At 35.8% G+C, this 22,865-nt stretch overlaps 1 protein-coding gene across 1 annotated transcript; it reads left to right on the top strand.

The window, feature by feature from the left end:
* Nucleotides 1–6,841: 6,841 nt before the first annotated feature.
* LOC131052588 (receptor-like protein kinase 7) lies at nucleotides 6,842–10,605 on the top strand. Its single transcript, XM_057987176.2, has 2 exons — nucleotides 6,842–9,534; nucleotides 9,620–10,605. The coding sequence occupies exons 1-2, from the start codon at nucleotides 6,882–6,884 to the stop codon at nucleotides 9,982–9,984; spliced, it is 3,018 nt and encodes a 1,005-aa protein (XP_057843159.1). The 5' UTR covers nucleotides 6,842–6,881; the 3' UTR covers nucleotides 9,985–10,605.
* The last annotated feature ends 12,260 nt before the right edge of the window (nucleotides 10,606–22,865 follow it).

The following is a 22,865-nucleotide window of genomic DNA, read 5'->3' as shown; positions in this document are numbered from 1 at the left end:
ATGGATATTTTCATGAACAGATATAATGGAGTCCAGAATCTATCTACCAGGGACAAAACCATTCTGTTGGACAGAGATAATTCTAGGAAGAATTTCCAGCAATCTGGAAGTAAGAACCTTGCATAAAATCTTGTAAACAGAGTTACAGAGACTAATAGGTCTAAACTTGTTGAGAGAATCAGCACCTGGGATCTTCGGAATAAGGACAATGAAGGTAGCATTCAGTTCTTTTAAAAGCCTTCTAGAACCAAAGAATTCTCTAACACCTTTACAGATGTCATTCTCTACAATATGCCAAAAAAATTGGAAGAAGAACATTGGAAAACTATCTGGTCCAGGAGACTTATCTCCCTGAAAGGAAAACACCACCTTTTTGATTTCCTAATTAGAGGGAATTCAGGACAAATAATTATTGTCTTCCACAATCAGGGTAGAAGGAATAGCTTGCAACATGATGTTTTGATCACTGGCATCTAGGTAATCCACTTCTCCCAGAAGGGTGCCAAAATACTCCAGAGCTTCCTTTTTGATATCATTATCCTCCGTTAAGATCCCTTTATTACAGGATAACCTGGATATCCTGTTAGCCGCCCTATGCTTAAGAGCGGTTAAGTGAAAAAACCGGGTATTTTTATCACCTTCCTTCAAGTACAAGGCTCTAGATCTTTGTCTCCAGAACGTATCTTCATTAGAAATAATGGTGTGGTATTTAGACAACAGACCATTTTCCACAGATCTCAGTTCTTTAGACAACCCATTCTCTTGGATTATATCTTGAACATCTTTTATTTCAGTTTTAATTTGAATTTTGCTCTTGAAGATATCCCCAAAAATCTCTTTGTTCTAGATTTTAATTTTGGCCTTTATAATATTGAGCTTTTTAGCTATTCTAAAGAGAGTCGTACCCTCGACCTCAAAATTCCACCAATCAGCAACACAAGCTTCCAAGGAGGGATGGGATAACCACACTTTTTCAAATCTAAAAGGAAAGTTTCTCTTAGCCTAAAAAGAATTAGTAGTAAAAGAGATTGGATAATGATTAGATCCAATTTTGATTACAGAAGCAAGAGAGCAACTATACTTAGCTAACCACTCAAGAGAAATTAAGGTTCTATCTAACTTAACTTGAATCAGGTCAGCTCTGGTTCTTCGATTAGTCCAGGTATAGTTAATCCCTTGAAGATCCACATCCATAAGAGCTTGATCATTAATGAAATCCATAATATATTGTTTGCCATCAAGCTGTAAGGGGAGACCTCCCATCTTCTCTTCCTCTTTTAGCGAAGTATTGAAATCTCCCATTATTATCCAACTTTGGTCTGTAAACTTAAGTTTGTCTTCAACAAGGCTTCTCCAATATTTTGCTCTCTCCCAGTTTTGGTATTAGGCACATAGACATTAGTTAACACCCATGCAAAGTTATCCTTGATATGCTCAAGCTACACATAGTTCCTATTACAAGAAGAAATGATTTCCTTACCTTTAATGGTTTTTTGGTTCCAAAAAATCGCAGTTCCTCTAGACGCTCCCTCCAAGTTTTATTCTATAACTCCATAATTTTTAAAAATTCTAATCTTTTCCACTTTATCCTTACACATCTTGGTTTCCTGAACAAGGACCACATCCGGTTTATGATCTCTTATGATATTTCTTAACACATCCGGCTTATGAGGGGTATTCAACCCTCTAATATTCCAGGAGATTATCTTCATACTTTAACCGGAGATAGAGCTGACTCGATGGAACATTGTGTTCCATCAGCACGGTTCTTCCAGCTTTCATGTTCCCTCTGATGTTTTAGAGATGGTCTCCCCTGCTTCTTGTTTTGGCTTCCAACATATGCCTTTTTCTTATTCTTGCTTCTAGTTGAGATACCTCCATTGGGTTCCTCCTTATTCGATTTTCCTTCTTTCGTACTAAGAATCCTAAGATTTCCTTCCAAGGTATCCATTTCCACACTATGTGATGGGGTTTTCATAGGAGAGGCTTTGGGCTTCCATTGGTTAGAAGCAACAAGGGCTCAATATCAGAAGGGCTAAACTCCTGAGCTTCATTGAAGTTTTCTTCAAATGATTTTGAGAAAGAAGAAACAAGCACAACATCATTGGGACTTTCCTCTTATTTCTCCTCGCCGACAGAACCTACCTCCTGGTCCTCTAGATCATTTATGTTGTTTAACTCTCTCACTTGTTCCCCTTCTTTAGTGCTCTCTATTTAATTATTAGAGTAGACACAATCATGTTTTTCATTATTACTGTTCTCACCCTTCTTCACCTCATTTTCTGGCTCCATTACTTCCTTTTCTAGATCACACTCTACTGATGGGTCTCCTTTTTTCTCTATCATTTGCCATTTCTTTTTATATTTAACATTGCTATCGGTTTTGATTTCCTTACTCTTCTTAAGCAGACAGGATTTTGCCCAATGACCCGATTTTTTGCAATGGAAATAGGCAAATGGGAGCGATTCATATTCAATAGCTTGGGTCCATTTCCCTAGTTTAGAAATAATCTCAATAGATTGGGGCATATCTGTCATTTGATTAACATTTACACAGATGCAAGCAAAGACTAACCTTGATTTAGCTATCGTCATTGGGTCAATCGAAAGAAGTTCTCCAAAAGAATTTGCAATACCCTTAAAGACTTCCTCATTCTAGAATTCCAGCGGGAGACCCGGGAGGCGCGTCCACACAGGCGCCGATACAAAGAAGGATTCATCAAGGGAAAGGTTAGGGGCCGCCGAAAACTAAAGAGCCAAGGTTGACTTGCCAAACATCCATGGTCCTTCACATAGTGCCTTATTCATATCTTCTTCAGAGTTAAAAGCAAAGGAAAAAAACCCCCTAGGTAGCGCCGTCATATCCACTTGACCTTTTAGGACCCATATCCTCCTTATAAAATTCCTAACAACATCAATGTTAGGCCTAAAGCCAGCAAATCGGCCAACTAATGTCATGGTTAAACCAACGACAGTCAGGTCTACCAATTTATCCGGAACAGAAATGGCAACCAACCCTGAAACTGTTTAGAGATGTTTGTAACTTCCGGAAGCCCTGATTTAGCCAGGGCTTCACTCCAAAAAGCGAAGACCATTTTTTTTCCCTTACCTCTATCATGTGAGTCCCCAGTTTTGGACTCTTTGTCCTCCACCGATTTGACTGTGTCCTTGTCCTCTACTGTACCTTGAGACGCCTATCCACTTGCCTAATTGCCAATTCCGACCGTAGAAAAACTGGCTTCCCTAGGAAATCCGCCATTCCCAGATTTGAAATTTGGGATTCCCGCTCGCCGCTCTCCTTGTCACTCTGCCATCAAACCACAAGTTAATTGTTATAGTTAGCTTGTAGTTCTCTTCTATGTTATCTTGCCCTCCTGGCACCTAAAATTTTGAAAGTCACCTTTCCTGCCATCAGATTAGACACATTTAATGCACAAAAGGTGAATTTTCCAGAATTTAACTTTTTTTATGGGTTAAGTGCGCAAGACCAATTAATTAAGAAATGATAAATAAAAATTGATTTTTGCCCCTTTCTAGCAATTGCGGTGGATTTTTAGCAATTGCGAGAGATTTTAATAGCAATTGCGACAGATTTTAACATTCACTGCGGATTAATGTTGGCAAGTGTGAATTTATGCACTGTCAATTGCGGACCTACATTTTATGGGCTCGTACGGATCTGCAAAACCAAATAAAACAGAAAGTGAAGGTTACATATGATCGTTCACATCGGGTTCACCATTGTTTCCATGCTTGAAAATGTGTTGAATATTGATTAGAGAAAAGACGATCACGAATCTATCTAATCAAAACATACAAACATGTGCAATGCAAATAACAAATCTTAAAGGAAATAGAAGAAATTAAACTAAATTAAGAAACTCCCTATTTCATATTTTGCTTCCATTGTTCTTCTCCAAGTCGCTTTTTGATGGCTCTCAGATATTGCACTGGGATTTCCTGCATAGATTAGCAACTATTTTGAAGACTGTGATGTAGCTTGGAAATGAGAAAAGAGATTGAATATATACATTTTCAACACATAAGGGGTGAGGATTTGAATTCAAGTGTTGATTGATAGATAACTAAAATTGATTGATCAGTGAACTCAATAGATTGATCTGTTAATAGAGTTGATTAATTTGTTAACTCATTTGATTGGGGAGTCAACTAAATGATTGGCTAGTGGATTGAATATATTAGTCAGTTAATTGAGTTGACTGAGAGATGACTGATTAGATGGATTAGAAGACCGATTTGATTGAATAGTTAGAAAAAGTCAATTTTGAGTGAAAATGGGTGATTGAAGAGTTAATTGATTTGATCAATTAGTTTGATTTCAACATGTGCTATAGGATTTTGAAATTGAATTTGATTTTCATTTTCAATTTGGATTTGAATTTGGACTTTCGAATGCTGAAATGCACATGAAATTAACTAAAATTCACATTTGGTGAAATGTTAATTTGGAAGAAATGAAATTAATTGAAATGATATGAAATTCGAATTTGGGGAAAATGTGAAATGAAATTAGATGAAATTAAATAGAATTAGAATTTGGGGAATTAGAAGAATAAATAATTAATTTAAATAATTCAAAAGATATTATTTAAGCACTAGAAATGGAATTTAATTAAATAATAAAGATTATTTAACTGAGGAAAATGTCACAATTAATTAAATAATTAATATTTAATTAATATGTAGAAGAGGATTAACTGATTAAATTGATTTGAGAATAGAAATTGAATAATTAGAAATGTTGAATGTGGTGATCAGAAGAAATAATTAGTTTAATCAAATAATTAAAGAATTACTTAATTAATTAGATGAATAATTAGTGTGCGATTGATAAGACATTTTTAGGTGTCTACAACTATAAAAAATCTAAAGGATGAAAGATGGATATAAATGATCTAAAGGTTGATCTAGAAAAAATAAAAAAAATATTAAGTAATCAAAATCTAAAACAAATTTGAAATATAATCCTAAAGGTCTATGCAAGGGTGGGTATGATATGACATAACATCAAGCAATGATAAAAAAAAAAACACCTTTAATTAGAACAATGAATGATCACACAAAAGCATAATAAAGCCTCACTTAGATTTGGTATGAAAGACGTGAACAACTAGAAAAATCAATTTGAAACTAGCTAATGAAGAAAAAAGAAAACCTAGAGGGAAACTCTAACTCATGTAAGAAAATGTCAAGATGACCAATAAAATGTAAAATAAATGTAAATGCTGAAAGGTGAATTTATATTCTACAATTAAATAAATGTAAATGCTGAAAGGTGAATTTATATTCTACAATTAAATAAATGTTATCAAATAGCTAACAGTTAACCTAGATAATGGAGAGGATAGATACTTGATATTGAAATAAATGTGATTTTTAAATAAGAGGATCAAAGGACATAGCCCTATGATAGACAATGGAAAAATATTGTGTTGATATTATTCCACTATCATGAAATTATTTACCTCAATTTGATGAATTTCATATAGTTTGAATAGTTAGAGAAAACGATGTGGATCAACTTTGAGACATTTGGGATCAATATTGACTATGATGTGTTAATATACCACTAGAGATTGATTTGAGATGTGTGGGAATGATTTAACGAAATTGTGCCTTAAAGAGTTCTTCACCTTCATCTTTTGGATGTCTTTTGGATGTCTAGATTTCACTAAGGTGGTGTGTAGAGACCTCATTTAGGGGCTTGTCAATTCAATAAGGGAATGATCTCTCTTAGGTCAAACCCCTACACTGAATTAATAGTTATGAGAGATATCAAAGATAATCTTTACAAATATGTAGGTGGCCTATATGATCATGATGCAAATTTTATTCCTTTATTTTACTTTTCTAATTGAAGTGTGCTCTAACAACCCCCCATATCTTTTTTCTATTTTCCTGTGTGAAATTAAGTTTACATTAAATATTTTTAAGTGTCATTATGTAAGAACATGTTGGAGAAACATGTGCTAAGTCTACTCTTAATAACTTGTACAAAAAGGTGAGAACACTTGAAATCAAATTTGGTGCCTTCCAATTAAAGAATTATACTTACACTTGTCGAAAACAACTTGGATAAGCTTCAAGCTATAGGAAAAATGATCTACATGATTATGATAACAACCTCTATGGTAGGAAATAATGCATGAAAATAAGTACTGATGGGGATGAGCAAGTCCCAAATATATGAACGTAAGTACAATGAGGGTAAAATGAAGATGGATGAAGATCAGGCCATGAGCTAAACTTAACTTGAGATAATATTTTTTGTTGGTAATATATTACATCAAGACATCATCTAAGTGAACACAAACTAAATAAGAAATAATATGATCATGCTTATTTCACCATTATACACATACAACCAAACCGATGATATTATACATATCTAAATTCTTTCAAACTAAACTGTAAAATCTATATAAGAATTCTTGCTTGCATCATATTCACTTAATAAATCTAACAAGACAATACTTCTAAATTAATATTTCATTGCTTAGGTGAACAAAAGAATTATTTTAAAATTAAATTGAAAATAAGTAAGTAATAAATCATTTTCAAGAAATCTTTTCCTCACCAAAACTCTTTTTTAAATCTCACCTGTACAAAATTCTAGAATAAATTATCTCTAAATAATAAAATCCTCAGTCCCTGACCAAATTGTGTCAATTTCAACCACGAGTCACTCACTTTAAATTGCACGAAGATTTCTGACTTTTTCACATAATACAACGGGGTTAGGTTTCGACGTGGGCACCCATTAATTTCAATGTGCGCCTTCTTTAATGGCGGAAAAAGCAGTTTATTGAAGATTAAAAAATTGAATTCTGTCTTATCCTGGAGCCGGTTGTTTCACTCAAATGATATGTGTGAAAAACGTGCACGTTGACATCCTCGGGTTTCCTCGCCGACTAAGCCTGCATTTCACAGAAAACAAGTTCCATTGTATTCATGGACTGCCACTCATCTGCTTTTGCAAATTCTTCTTTGGCATGGCTCTGCCTTTCAGGATTGTCTTCTTGGTAATTGCATTGTTGGGTTCTTGTTATGCAGAAGACGAGCAGATTAGAATACTATTGAACATGAAGAGCAGGGTCCAAGATCCAACAAATGCTTTGGACAACTGGGACATTTCTTCTACTTCTCCTTGCCAGTGGAATGGAATCACCTGCAACAATGCAAGTTTAGTTACAGCTATCAATCTGGAGAATACAGGGCTAATAGGTCAGATTTCTTCTTCTATCTGTGGGCTCAGTGCCTTGAAAGCTATTCAACTGGGTGAGAATTCTCTGTATGGAAGTATTGCAGATGTGTTTTGGAAGAACTGCAGTCAATTGGAAATATTGAATCTCACAACCAATTCATTGATGGGGTCTCTGCCAGATTTCTCTGTACTGAGGTCGCTGCAGGTTCTGGACTTGTCAAGGAACAATTTTTCTGGTAAATTTCCTATTTCTGTCACAGAGTTGTCTAATTTGCATGCTTTAGATTTGAATGACAATCCTCTAGATGCCAATATCATACCAGAAGAGATATACAGTTTGAAAGATCTGAATATTCTATGTTTGTCCAACATCAGCTTGTTTGGAACCATTTCACCATCCATTGGTAATCTTACAGAGCTGGGAAAGCTAGAACTTTCTTACAACAATCTAAATGGAACTATACCAAAAGAAATTACAAGGCTTTCCAAGCTTTATCAGTTAGAACTGTACAATAATTTTCTTGCAGGAGAGATTCCTTTAGGGTTTGGGAACCTCACTTTGCTGCAGAATTTTGACGCCTCCTTAAATTTTCTCAATGGTAGTCTGTCTGAGCTTTCAAGCTTGAAAAACTTGGTCTCTCTTCATCTCTATAAAAACCAATTTTCTGGGTCAATACCCGATGAGTTTGGGGAGTTCGAGCATCTCAGGGAGTTGTCTCTGTACCTTAACAGTCTTACTGGGCCGGTTCCCCAGAAGCTGGGGAGCTTGTCAGATTTCAGTGCCATGGATATATCAGAGAATCTTCTCACTGGTCCTCTGCCTCCAGATGTGTGTAAAAGAGCAAAATTGGCATTCCTCCTCGCTCTCCAAAACTCTTTCACAGGAGGAATTCCTGAATCATATGGGAATTGTTCCACTCTGGTCCGCTTTCGAATCAGCAATAACAGTCTCAGTGGTACAGTCCCCCCGGCTATCTGGGGTTTGCCTCACGCTTACATAATTGATCTAAGTGATAATAACTTTGAGGGTGAAATAAGCAGAGATATAGAAAATGCAAAGAATCTTTCTGTTTTCACCATCCAAAACAATAAGTTTTCAGGAAGCATACCTTCAGAAATTGGACAGGTATTGCTCTTGGGTAAAATGGATGCAAGCAAAAATCAGTTCTCTGGAGAGCTACCTAATGAAATTGGAAGTTTGACAAAGCTCAGTAACCTGCTTTTGCAGCAAAACATGCTTTCTGGTGCGATACCAGATACATTAGGGCTCTGCACGGATCTCTCTGAAATCAACCTTGCAGGAAATAAATTGAATGGGTCCATTCCTGGATCGTTTGGATCCATACTAGTTCTCAACTCTCTGAATCTTTCCAATAATCAACTCAGTGGCCAGATTCCAAATACCCTTGCTGCCTTGCAGCTAAGCTTACTGGATTTTTCCAACAATCAGTTGACAGGGCCAGTGCCAACACCGCTGATTAGTCTTGCAAGCAACCATAGCTTTTCTGGAAATAAGGGGCTTTGTGTGAATGGAGCCGCTTCAGTATTTTTAAGCACATGTGCTGCTGCTCCTTCTTCTTCTTCTAGTGCTGGAACCCATGCCAGAATCCTAATTGCAAGCTTCATCTCTGCAGCTGCAGTGATCACTTTTGTAATAGGTTGGATCTTATACAAAAAAATGTACAGAGCACCAGAATATCTATCTTGGGATCTCAAGTCCTTTCACCGGGTTACATTCACCGAGGATGACATTCTTCATTGCCTAAAGGAAGAGAACATAATAGGCAGTGGCGGGTCTGGAAGGGTCTATAAAGGAGAATTATGCAGTGGGGAAAAAATTGCAGTGAAGCAGCTATGGAATGGCAACACTGCGAAACTCAGTCATTTAAGAGAGGAAGCATTGAGAAACCGCCAATTTGAGATGGAGGTGGAAACATTGGGATGTATCAGGCACAGAAATATAGTGAAGCTGTATTGCTGCTTGTCTAGCAAACACTCAAATCTCATTGTATATGAGTACATGAAAAATGGTAGTTTGTGGAACAGATTGCATGAGGAGAATAGGGGTTCAACTTTAGATTGGCAGACACGCTATAAAATATCTCTGGGAACAGCTTATGGGCTGGCCTACCTGCATCATGACTGTGTTCCTGCTATTGTTCACAGAGACGTGAAATCCAGTAACATATTGTTGGATGAAGACATGGAGCCATGTTTAGCTGATTTTGGTGTTGCTAAATGCCTTCAAGCCAGTGGAAAGGGGAATTCTACAGCTGTCATAGCAGGCACCCATGGCTACATTGCTCCAGGTAAGCAATCGATATCAATATGGAAATTTAATTGATTTTTTTGTTCTTTGGGCATTGGAATGAAATTTGTGTGTAATATTTGCAGAATACGCATACACATATAGAGTGAGCGAGAAGAGCGATGTGTACAGCTTTGGGGTTGTGCTGATGGAGCTTGTGACTGGCAAACGGCCCATGGAGGATGAATTTGGAGAGAACAAGGGAATTGTTCATTGGATCTCTCACAAAATTAAATCCAGAGAGAGTGCATTTGGGGTATTGGATAAGAGGGTTTCTGAATTTTGCGAGGAGGGGATGATGAAAATGCTTAAACTATCAGTGCTGTGCACCAGCAGTCTTCCTGCATTGAGACCTTGTATGAGAGAGGTGGTACAGATGTTGTTAGAAGCAGATCCCTGCTGTGAATCCTCTCAAACCCTTATTAAAAAGTCATTCTCTTGTAAGATATGATATAATTTTATATGCCAAACAAATTGGATTGTGTTTAGAAGTGCCGCAGAGCTCAGAGCCAAATTACATTCAATCAGGGCCCGGGATTTTGGTAATGGGTTAAGCATTCCAAATCCATTTCCATGCAGTATGACTGCTACAGCCTGCGGGCATAAACTTGTTTGAGACGACCATCCCTTTGGATGGGATGCCAAGGCGGCGCTTCAAAATTGACTTGCTTGTACACTTCTGCAAACACCCTCGACGAAATCAGGAAAATGGTAAAGAGCTTTAACTTTCAGAGCAGGATTTTGTTGCAAGCACTTGCCCTCTGTAATTTTCCTTCTCTCCATGTGAGTTTACAAGAAGAGGCACAAAACCCCCCCTCCCTCAAATGGCTAATTTGATACAAGGAATGGGGTTATGATTGCATTTGGGAAAAAGCTATCCAGTTTTCCTCCCTTGGTATACAATGTTATGATATCAACAAAAGTCGTCCTTCTTTATAAGATCTTAAAGTTCTAAAGTTACCGGATATGTGAAGAAACTAATCCCACAGAGTCGTCATTATGCATCTGGTGCACCATGTTGTATGTGCTTGTAATAAACCCAATATGTTAATAATGGCTTCATTCTGGTTTACTAGAGGCTTTTAGTTTGTTTAATACTAATTGTTTCTCCAAACTTACTCATGAAAAAGTGTTCTTTCCTTGAGACTTGAGAATGAAACTACAATTAAAATGTACTATAATGTGATAGGAAGCACCTCATACTTTTTTTTTTTTCTTTTAATAAGAATTTTAGTTGAAAGTCTATGTACAAGAATATCATGTTTAAAGATATTTTAGATAAACAATTTAGAAATATTTAAATGACATTGAGTTATAATATTATTTGTTCGTTATGCATATGATATATATGGCATCTATGGACTTACATATTTCATTTATATCTCTTTTTAGCTAAGTGAACTCCTTTAATTTATTGTTAAAATCAATTGCAATCTTAAAGAATACTTTTACCTTTGTTGAAAATAAGTTTACTTTTAAGAAGATCATTTTCAAATTTCTTTGAATGTTCAACTATGCTGGAAATGTGGTTGACATAAAAACTTGGCAAATAAAAAGGAACAACCATGATATGATATTCTACAAAAAATAATTACCATGTTCTTTTTGTTTTAGTACAATGAAACAATACATATTCTCATGCCTCAATAATACTATACTATCCATTAGCCATTTCAATCTTAGATAAATCTACAAAGAGGGTTCTTTGAAGAAGCCTATACACTCTCTTCTTTCAACAAAACATCATGCTCTACATTCTAGCATCACTAACAAGGGACATCACATTTCCCAAACCAATTTATAACAGGATGATGTGTTAAAGGTTGGTAATAATAATAGTGTTCTTAAAGCCAAGGGCTTTCTTGGAATCTTTTGAGGCTTTTAAACAAATCTAATTGGCATTTGTAAATCCAAAATCATCAATTTTTTTACTATTCTCTTAGTCTCTACTCAAAAGAGAACTTTAGAATTGTTGGAAGTGAAGTCCAACGGACTCCTTCCTCTTGCCGCCAAAACTCTTGGCTATTCAACTTCTCCTTGCAAGCTCTTTAAGAGTTGATTGTATTTCATTTGTTGAGGTTAATTTTCTGGAGCTAATTGCAGTTGTGTATATGTGTAAACCAAATTGGTTATTAATCTATGATTCCCTTGTTTCAAGTGTGGACGTAGGCAATTGTCGAACCACGATAAATCTGTGTATCTCATATGTCTATGTTGTGTGTTTTTAATTTTGTTTATCTGTTGTTTAAATTCGTTTCTTCATCCTAACAATTGGTATCAGAGCGAGGTTAGATCGTTGTTTAGATTTTGGTGGTTGAAATTCTAGAATCATGGAAGAATCGAAGATAGAGAAGTTCTCCGGTCAGAGCTTCGGGTTATGGAAGGTGAAGATGGAGTCGTTGCTGATAAAGCAAGACCTTTCACTTGCGCTTGAAGGGAAAGCAAAGAAACCAACTGGGATAGCTGATGAAGAATGGGAAAAATTAGACAAGGCGACAAGAGCGACAATTTTTCTCTCGTTGTCCAACAATGTTCTCTTCAATGTCACGGGTGATGCAACAACAAAAGATGTATGGGATAGACTCAAGCCATGTATGAAATGACATCGACTGCAAATAAAGTGTTTATTATGAATCACTTGTACAAACTGAAAATGAAGGAAGGTTGTGCTATGGCAAATCACATCAATGAATTTAATACATTGATTAGTCAAGCGACTTCAGTGGGGATGACACAAGATGATGAAAGCAAGGTTGTTCTGTTATTATGTTCTTTACCAAGCAATTGGGATGGCGTTGTAACAGCAGTTAGCACATCAATATTCGGTAAAAATAAGTTGGTTTTTAATGATGTAGCAACTACTCTTCTTAGTGAGGATTTGAGAAGAAAGAATGATGAACCTTCATTTGGTGAAACCTTAACGGTGGTCAGCACCGAAAATAGAGGTATAAGTCATAATAGAGGTAGAAATAATTACCATAGACGTTCGAAATCAACAAAGAGATCGAAGTCTAGAAACAAAAATGGTAAATGTTGGTTTTGTGGCAAAGTTGGTCATGTGAAAAATGATTGTAGAAACTTCAAAAGGGCACAAGAGAGCGTGCAGGACAGCGAAGCAAATACAGTCTATGATAAAGATGATAGTGTACTAATCCTCTCAACAACTGACACTACTCTGGATTCATAGGTGCTTGATTCTGGTGCCTCCCATCATGCTACCTCATGTCTTGAAGTGTTCATTAACTACTATGAAGATCATTTTGGCAATGTTTTCTTAGGAGATAACAAAGCTTGTGAAATTATAGGCAAAGGGGATGTATTGCTGCCATTATAAGGTGGTAAAACATGGCTGCTCAAAGATGTTCACCATGTACCAAAATTGAAGTGGAATTTGATATCCGTTGGACAGCTCTTTGATCAAGGTCTTAATGTAAATTTTCTCCTGGATACATGGAAGGTAACTCATGGTACCATGTTGATTGCAAATGGTAATAAAGTGGGTAGTCTATATATCTTTAAGACTCATGGTGAAGTGGGAGTTGCAATGGTGATTGAGGACAACAAAGTGGATCTTTGGCATCAAAGACTTGGCCATATTAGCAAGAAAGGACTCCATGTTATGCATACAAGAAATCAGCTACTGGGCCTCAAACTTGTTGACTTAGCCTTTTGTGAACATTGTCTTTATGTCAAACAAAAGAGAGTTAGTTTTTTGAAAGGTGGGCATGAGACAAAGACAACACCGTTGGAGCTTGTATACTTGGATGTTTTTGGGCCTACCGAGGTAACCTCTATTGGAGGAGCTAACTATTTTGTAACCTTTCTTGATGATTGTACAAGAAAAGTATGGATTTATATGCTTTCTAGGAAATCTGAAGTCTTTTCAAAATTAAAAATTTTCAAGGCTTTAGTTGAAAATCAGATTGGATATAAGATTAAATGCTTACAAACCGATAATGGTGGGGAATTTTGTTCACATGAATTTGGTGGTTTTTGTGTTGATAATGGGATTAGAAGAATCAAGGTTGTTCCTTTCACTCCTCAAGAAAATGGTGCAGCCGAGAGGATGAATAGAACAATTCTTGAAAAGGCACGATGTATGTTGTCTAATGCAGGTTTAGGCAAGGAATTTTGGGCAGAAGCATGCAACACAACAATGTATTTAATCAACCGAAGTCCATCATCTAAATTGGATTTTGGTATTCCGAAAGAGGAATAACAAGGGAAGAGGATTTCATACTCGCATCTTCATGTATTTGGATGTGAAGCCTTCTTGCATATACCCAAGGAGAAGCGAACCAAATTGGATCCAAAGTCGCTGAAATGTATTTTTGTGGGGTATGACGAAGAGCAATTTGGTTTCAGATTGTGGGATCCAGTTCACAAAAAGATTGTTCGCAGCAAGAATGTAATTTTCCATGAAACCTCCTTTCCCACACTACAAGATTCAAATAAATCAGAGACATAATATGTCCCTATGTCTTTGTTTCAAAAATTCGACTACCAACGCTCTGCCTCTGGTCTCTCATTCAATGGGAGCTCCTATGACGTCTACTTCAATTGAATAATATTCTCAGACTGAGAATGAAGAAGTGAGTGTTGATAATGTTTGGTCTTCGTTTACCTCTAAAATTGGGGTTTTGTAGAACAGAGAAAATCCTCCCCTAAATAACACTCATGTCGTAGGAAACTTGGAAGAGCATCCTTATGGTGAGCATTTTGGCTCACATTATTCCCAATTGGCTGGGCAACCCACATGGTGGTCTGCAACTCCACCGCATCCTGCACATTGTGTTTCATGCACCCCACATCCCTCACGGTAGTCGTCCCCACACCACGCAGCTTCCTCCACTCCTCCGCAGGCTCCTTGTGGTCTCCCCCGTGAGCTTCCCGCAGGCCCTCACTCCACGGGCTCTTCACCGCACCATCCCCTATGCTCACCTGCCTTCACGGGCTCCCTGCCACCACCGTGCGTCCAACCTGCCAATGGTGATGTGGCAGCCCCCTCCTGCAGACCCAACTCCCTACACATACGATCAATGCAGGCAGAGCAAGACGCCTCTGCAGGCCCACTCTCTCGCGATTTTCCTGCACCCTATATGGATAAAAATCCACAGGATTTTGAATACCTTGAAGATAGGAAAACAAACAGGGACATTATTAGACACATTAATAGTGGGAGTGATGTCAATTTACATAAATAGGGAACACATAATGATTCTACTACTCCAGCAGAGAGTCAATTGAGGAAATCAACCAAACAGAGGTGACCTCTTGCAAAGTTCTCCGATTATGATTTACTGTTTTGTGAAGAAGTTGAACCTACTTTTCTCATCTCTGATCAAACAGAGCCTGCAACATACAAAGAAGCTTGTAAAATTTCAGACCGTGATAACTGGCACACTACAATGTGCGAAGAAATGGACACACTATTGCGAAATCAGACATGGGATTTGGTGCCACTTCCGCTTGACAGAAAGGCATTAAGAAATTAGTGGGTTTATAAACTAAAAGATGAAGCCAATGGTCACAAAAGATTTCGAGCAAGACTAGTTGTAAAGGGATATGCTCAGTAGCAAGACCTCAACTTCAGAGAAATTTTCTCACCATTAGTCAAAATGACTACCATCTGAGCAGTATTGGGCTTAGTTGCAGCTTGGGATCTTGAGCTTGAATAGATGGATGTGAAGACATCATTTCTCCATGGCGATCTTGATGAGGAACTATTTATGCATCAGCTAGAAGGGTTCATTAAAAAGGGGCAAGAACACCTTTATTGCAGATTGAAACGTAGTTTGTATGGGATTGAGCAAGCCCCCCAACAGTGGTATCTTAAATTTGACAAATTCATGATTGATCACAAGTTTACTCGCAATGAGTCTGATCCTTGTATCTATTACAAGAAGCTTCCTAATGGCAAATTTGTCATTATTCTCCTTTATGTGGATGATATGCTAGTGGCCGACACAAGCATGAAGATCGTGAGTGAACTTAAAACTCACTTAGCAAAGGAATTTGCCATGAAAGATTTAGGGGTAGCAAAGAAGATTCTAGGAATGACTATTTTTTCGGGATAGGAAAAAGAGAGAACTCAAACTATCTCAGCAAGACTACATTAAATTTTTTTTGGACAGATTTGGTATGGAGGATGCTAAGTCTGTTTGTGTACCCTTAGCCTCTCATTTTCAGTTGGCTTCTCAATTATGTCCAAAAACACAAGAAGATAAGGAGTTTATGGATAAAATTCCATACAAGCCTGCAATTGGAAGTTTCATGTATGCTATGGGGTCTACTTGACCGAACATTGCTCATGTCGTGGGATTGGTGAGCAGATTTACGGCTAGTCCGAGAAAATCACATTGGGAGGCGGTTAAGTATATCTTGCAGTATCTCAAGGGTACTTTTGATTTTTGTTTATGGTTTGGAAAGGACAAGGCAGTTTTGTAAGGGTTTAGTGATTCTAATTTTGTCGGTGATTTAGACAAAAGAAAGTCTACTTCAGGTTATGCTTTCACTTTTGTCGAAGCAGCGATTAGTTGGGCTTAAAAATTGCAACATACAGTTGCTCAATCAACTGCGGAGGCTGAATACATAGCTCTTTCTGAAGGAGCAAAAGAGATGGTATGGCTGCAACTCTTGTTCAACGAGTTGGGTTTGAAGCAATCAGATTTTGCTTTGTTTTGTGATAACAACAATGCCATTTTTATGACTAAACATCAGACATCTTAGCCATGGTCAAAACATGTTGATGTTCGCAGTCATTATGTTCGCCTTATGGTCGAAGAAGGCAAATTTCATGTAGATAAAATTCATACCGACATGAATCCAACTGATGTGCTCACTAAAGTGGTTAAGTGGGAGAAGTTCGATTTCTGTTGAGCTTCTCTTGGCCTTTCCAATAACTGATAGCAAGACCGAGTGGGGGAATCTACTTGTTGTAGCAGTTCATTGGCCTTCAGTGGGAGATTGTTGGAAGTGAAGTCCAACGGACTCCTTCCTCTTGCCGCCAAAACTCTTGGCTATTCAACTTCTCCTTGCAAGCTCTTTAAGAGCTGATTGTATTTCATTTGTTGAGGTTAATTTTCTAGAGCTGATTGCAGCTGTGTATATGTGTAAACTAGATTGGTTATTAATCTATGATTCCCTTACTTCCAGTGTGGACGTAGGCAATTGCCGAACCATGATAAATCTGTGTGTCTCATTTGTGTGTGTTGTGTGTTTTTAATTCTGTTTATCTGTTGTTTAAATTCGTTTCTTCATCCTAACAAGAATAAGGTATAAATATCCATAAAATGATAATTGGGAGTTGTTTCTTTATTAGAAGTTATAGTTCTAAATGCAATGACAAGCATGCTTCTGAAATGTAGAAGAGTGTAGAATGCACACAAATTGTTTCATAACATATTTGAATTATGAGTGGTTGCATTAAGTGTTACAATTGTTAGTAAACATCTGGATCTTTTTATTCAAACACAATTGAAAGGTATAAATCCAAACTCTAAAATCATTTTCAACAACCTTTCAACTTGTATCAAAATGAGTTAATTTTATTAAGTTTTGAGATAATTTTAAAATATCAAAATTGGATACATGTACATAAATTTTGATTGACCAATTGCCTAAACTAAACATATTCTAGTGAATGATTACAATATATGCATAAAATGATGTTCTTGCTAAGCTTCTAAAAGGTTTTATAAGAAATCTTCAACAGTTGGTTTCATGGATTAGAATGTATAAAATTAAAGCAAACAAGTGCAATAAAAAAAGTAGAATTGTCTTTCAGACATGTTTTAGATTTTGTTTCTTTCTAGGAAAGAGTAAAATGACAATTAAGAGAAATGTGGGATAGTTTAGAATGAAAATAATTGAGAGAATTGCTAGTTGAGGGAACTAAGGAGCTAAAATACCAAAAGTACAACATATATTATAATTGATGTAATCATTGGGTGTATAAAGCTAAAGATATAACTACAATAATTAAAATTGGACCCAAAAATGACATATAAGAGTATCTTAATACATTCCAACCAAATTGATTAAAAGAACTCCAAAAAAAAGTAGTTATGAAGTCTAATAAATATGTATCATAGAAATACAATACAATTTGAATAAATGATAAAATAAATAAAAATAAAAACAATAAATTATATTTCCATTTAAGAAAAAAAACAACACAACATGATAATTTTTTTTCCTATTGCATAAACCTAATTGTTCTCTAGTATAATGAATCTTGTATTTGACTTTAATAATGTTCATATATAAATAGGCATATAGAAAACAAGTTTATATATTGCATGACTCATGCAAGAAATGAACATGAGAAAAAGCTCAAAATAAAATCCATATTTTTAATTAGTAGTGGTTAGTTCCATCACGATTATTAATCCCAAAAAATTAGTCATAGAAATGTTGTCTCATACTAGAAAAGTGGTCATATGCAAGAAGAATTACAAAGGTAAAATTAGTTGAAATACTATGTGCCTTATACAAATTTAATAAATTCCTCAGACCCTTTACACAAACCATGGGGCACATCAAATATATTTTTATCACTTTGATAACAAAAATTACTCTCCTTTGATGAATGAATTATTTTTTCCATTAGTTGATTCACCACTTTATTTCATACTGGATCACCCAATGAACTACTGATTGTACTTTTCAACAACTAATTTAAGTTAACACTCCTTATAAGAGGACATCTCAATTAAGATAATGTTTGGGTATTTTTAAAAGTCATATAGCTCAAAAAGATTTAGACTATTATTATCTATTAGACCAAGCTAAAGGAGATTAGTTTGGATCATGAATTTGTTTAATCAAGTTGTAATTCTCTTATTTTGTAGTTCTAATAAAGGTATGAATTTCAAACATCAATTAATTGTCTTACTAGCTAGATAGTAGACTCGCATTATTGTTGGTGACTTTAATCCGTAATATTGATTACTAGTAGAATGGGATGATGAAAAATTAAGGCTATGTATTTAGTTAACGATCAATAAGAAATGCAAAATCTGTTTAACAACATGTGTTTAAGTAAACGAAATGGTATTTATTATAAGATTATATAAGATAAAAAATTATTGGGAAGATCTTATGGGAGAAAACCTGCCACCAAAATACATTCACAATCATAATTTAGAATCAACATGAATTAATACAACAAGGTACTTGACAATATTTTACAAAATCACAATTTATAGCATACCCTTCATCTACAATGACTCTAATTATCACACACCAAAAATGTACATATGCCTTCAATGTCTAACAACTAAGTGACCTAATAAACTCAACACATTCACACAAACTATCATATATAGATGTATGCAAGGATATACCAATTGTCTATTTGCCCTACAGATTCATGTCAAGAGTCATGCAACTATTGTATACAAGAAAATGTGAACAAAAAAGAACAAGCTAAAGTAAGCTGGTCAACCTATTCTATTTGCTTTCAAATGTAACACTTAGGATTAGACCATAAGAAGACTCAACAACACAAGTAAAAGAATGCAATACCCTCACTCAAGCCCCCTTATTGCACTAGTATATGGTGGAGAAATTCAAGGATTTTAAGTAAAATATGTAGATATGTTAGTGCTCACAATGGAAGGGTAGCATTAGATTTGTGAGTGGTGATCAAATGGCTTGGCTTGATCTCAATATATAGATTTTTTTGGCCTAGAGAATGGAAAGCTAGGACTTGATGGAAAGATCAAAGGATTGTATGAGAGTCTTTAGAGAATGAGGAGAGGACAAGTGGATTAGTTGGTTGGCGAGGGTGGCAAGGCCAAGAATGATTAAAAAAATCAATGGTGAGAGATGAACTTTAAAAAGGTGGATTGTGGGGATCACAGGAGAACTTTGAGATATCTTCAAAAAATGATTTTTGGATTTATGTGAATATCTCCCATGCCTCCAAGTACTCTGAGTACCCTTGAGTGTTATGACATGTTTACCTATATAGGAGTTTGAGCAAATAAAGTCTAGATTATTCATTAGTAGTCATGTCAAAATGGTTAGGGTGGCTAATGGCTTTGATTGAACAGTTAATCAAAAGTGCATATTAAATTACTATTTTTATTTATTAATTTTTGAATGGAAAGGGAGTAGGTCTAGATAGACAAATGTTTATATTTATCTAAAGTTAAACCATAGAAGAAGGGGAATTTTAACGATTTAAGCTAGAAAGAGAAATAAATCAATATAGGATTTTATTAATTAAATAACACAGTATTGTTTAATTAAATTTAGGTTGAAATGGGAATTAGTAAAATAAAATAATAAATTATAGAAGAAATGATGAGTTATGACTTGATTTGATGTGTCTACATTTTTCCCTTTTCTGAAATGGTGTTACAATAATGGTATTTCAAAGAAAAATGAAATATAGCATTTTTAGATAATTGGGGTGATCAATATCTTAGTTTATTAGGAAAAGACTATGTTGATTGGAAATTAGGGTTAGGGTTAAATTATGGTAATAAAACCACTAAATGACCCAATTAACCAACACATTTGGAAGGAGAAGAAATCTCATAGACCTAGCCTTAAAAGACTAGGATTCTGATCATATTTAGGTTCTTTGGGTATGACTTCTCTCTTTCTAAAATTGAATTAATTTGATTGTTGATGATTAGTGAAAGTTAGGTGATAATTGAAGTATTCTAATAGAAACGGTAAGCTACATATGTCAATGAAGCCACTGACCTGGATCTAGGAAAAATAAACTGTCTAGAATCTGTTCTCAAAAGTTCGACTTGATTTTCCAAGACCAAGAAGTATCAATTTTCCATGGTCCTTCGAATTTTCCGTCGTCGAAAGCTAAACTTGTTTGTCACTGTGAACTTTGTTGATCCTCCTAAGTATAGCTTTGTACCTATTCTTGCACATAGAGAGAAAGGGAAATATGTCGGGAATAGGGGTGTGCCCTAGGTCAAACCTTGGTTTTGGAATTAACCATGAAATTGAATTGATAAATGTAAATGAAACTATAATGAAATACTTTTCTTTTGAGGGAAAGATTGTGTAATGGTGAAAATATTATTAAGGTATCGACCACAAGAAGGGAGAAGATGACTAATACCTTTTCTTAGGGACCATTACATTAAACAAGGGGTGAACCTAATAGATCTATCCTCAAATCAACAAGGATAAGGCTGAGAATTCTTATTAGATTCACCTAGGGGTTTTGGTTGCTTATCCTCTTTTAAGTTGAATTGTGAAAATGTTGAATTTAAGGTAAATGCATTAAATTAAACTAAAAATACATAAATAGTGAGCTACAGTCGTAAGATGGAGTCATGAACTTGGATCTAAGTAATATAAGAGTGTTTGGATCTGTTTCTTGAAGGAGCTCCTGAAATATCAAGACTGAAATGCTTGTCGCTCTAGTCCTCTGCACTTTTCGACATCGAAAGGGGAACCTATTCATCTGTATGAATAATATCGATCCTCAAAATTGTAGCTCCATACCTGTTCCTACACACAATAGAGAAGGGAAACTGATTAGAATAGGGGTTTGCCTTAGGTCAAACCCTGGTTTTGGAATTAACCATTAAATAGAAATGAAATGTAACTAAATTGTTGTAATGAAAATGATTTCCTTTTGAGGGAAATACTGAATAATATTTGAAACACTGATGATATACCTTTTAATGGTGTTTTGTTTGTCTCCACAAGGAATTAGGGTTTTATGAAGTCTTCATAAACATAGAACATGAATGTCAACTCCAATGCTTGGATCTTGACCTTAATTCTGCTCCAATGCTTGAAAGAAGACTGATTGTTGGCTCATTGGAATTTGAATGCTTGATTGATTGATTAGAAGTATTCACGAATGTCAAAATGAGGGGTAGACCTCCTTTTATACATGCTTGTTGAAAAATAACTTAATTTTCTGACATGAGCTGACACTGGATCCAAGTTCCCACCCAAATGATGTTATTTTAAGGGGCCCCAAAATGGGCCCTAATTGAGAGGATCAAAGCACTAGCGCCCCTGTCTTGACCAATTAAGGACCAAGAAATGGGGGTACAAAGTATGCATGCTGAAAAAGATGACCTTATTCCATGGTGTGAGTAGAATCAGGGCCCCGATAAGGCCTTGGGACACAAACACAAAGGTGAGGGCACAAATGAGCATAAAATTATAAGGGAGTACAATTTAGGATGCTACATTTAGCCCCCACTTTAGTGAGATTATGAGACTAAGCATACTCTCGGTATAGTACAAAGGTTTTCATTGAAAAATATTTCTTCAAGTCATCAAAGAGGCAAGATACACCAAGCCCGCAGAGGACTTTAATATCTTACTACTTTAATATCAAGATAAAAGGGACAACATAAAAGAAAGAGAATCATGACTGCTATCCTAGTAAGGATCACTTACTATGAGTCATTAAAAATAAAAAATACCAAAATTACAAAGCAAAGGCCTAGTTTGCAAAGTAACTTGAGTATTGCGATATGTGATAGTGTCTGCATAAAGTGAAACATTGAGTGGAGTGTATGGCCCCATGTTAAAGTGATTGCATATGGCTTATAGGGAACAATTGCTTTAAGGTAGAATACATGCATCCAAAAGACAAGAACATTATCACAATGAAATGCTCCCAAGAAAGGACAAATCAAAAGATAATGACCACAAAACATACAAGGTTTCGACTAACTCTGGGGTTAGTATGCTCTTATGATAAATAATGTATATATCATGAAATTGTTGGATATTGCCACTGCTAGGATATGTTGTTGTCATTGATGTCAACATATTCCTATGTTTTGGTATTCCAGTGATTATAGAGAGTTGTTTTGGTTGGTTTATCTATTTGATATGGTGAATCAACTAGAGATACTTATTTCAGTGTTGGTTTCATGATGCTATGTGGTGATTTAATCAAGTTATGGATTCTAGTATGAGGATTGGTTTTTCAATGTTCAGTGTTGTAGTGTTTGGGTATTTGATCTGTTGTACTTCAGAATGATTATATCTTGAGTTACGGATTTGGGAGAGTGTATGGGATGTTCATGTGTATTTTGAATTCAGATGGTTTGTGATTTGGTTCTCCGCAAGTTATCTTTCTAGTCCCAATTGCTACTGTTGAGTGTTCTTGAGTATCAACATGTTGATCAATGAAGATTTGATTAAGTGGTGTTGGTGCAACTATTGTGGATGTTTCTAACATGCTTGTTGGTGTTTCCTAATTGTGTCCTTTTTGTTTTGCTGGCCTACATTGATCATTGTGTGCGTTATTGAGGATCTTATGGGTCTGGTGATGTTCTTCATGTTATGTGACATTTTCGATGGTTGAGCATGTTACAGATG

Source organism: Cryptomeria japonica, chromosome 6 (assembly GCF_030272615.1).
Source record: "Cryptomeria japonica chromosome 6, Sugi_1.0, whole genome shotgun sequence".
Classification (NCBI taxonomy): domain Eukaryota; kingdom Viridiplantae; phylum Streptophyta; class Pinopsida; order Cupressales; family Cupressaceae; genus Cryptomeria; species Cryptomeria japonica.
This window is presented reverse-complemented; position numbering and strand designations above follow the sequence as displayed.

Excerpts from the sequence above, each read along its gene's own strand:
- LOC131052588 (XM_057987176.2), top strand. The coding sequence starts at position 6,882 with ATGATATGTGTGAAAAACGTGCACGTTGACATCCTCGGGTTTCCTCGC. Across the intron at positions 9,535-9,619 it reads CCATGGCTACATTGCTCCAG|AATACGCATACACATATAGA; the intron begins GTAAGCAATCGA and ends TAATATTTGCAG.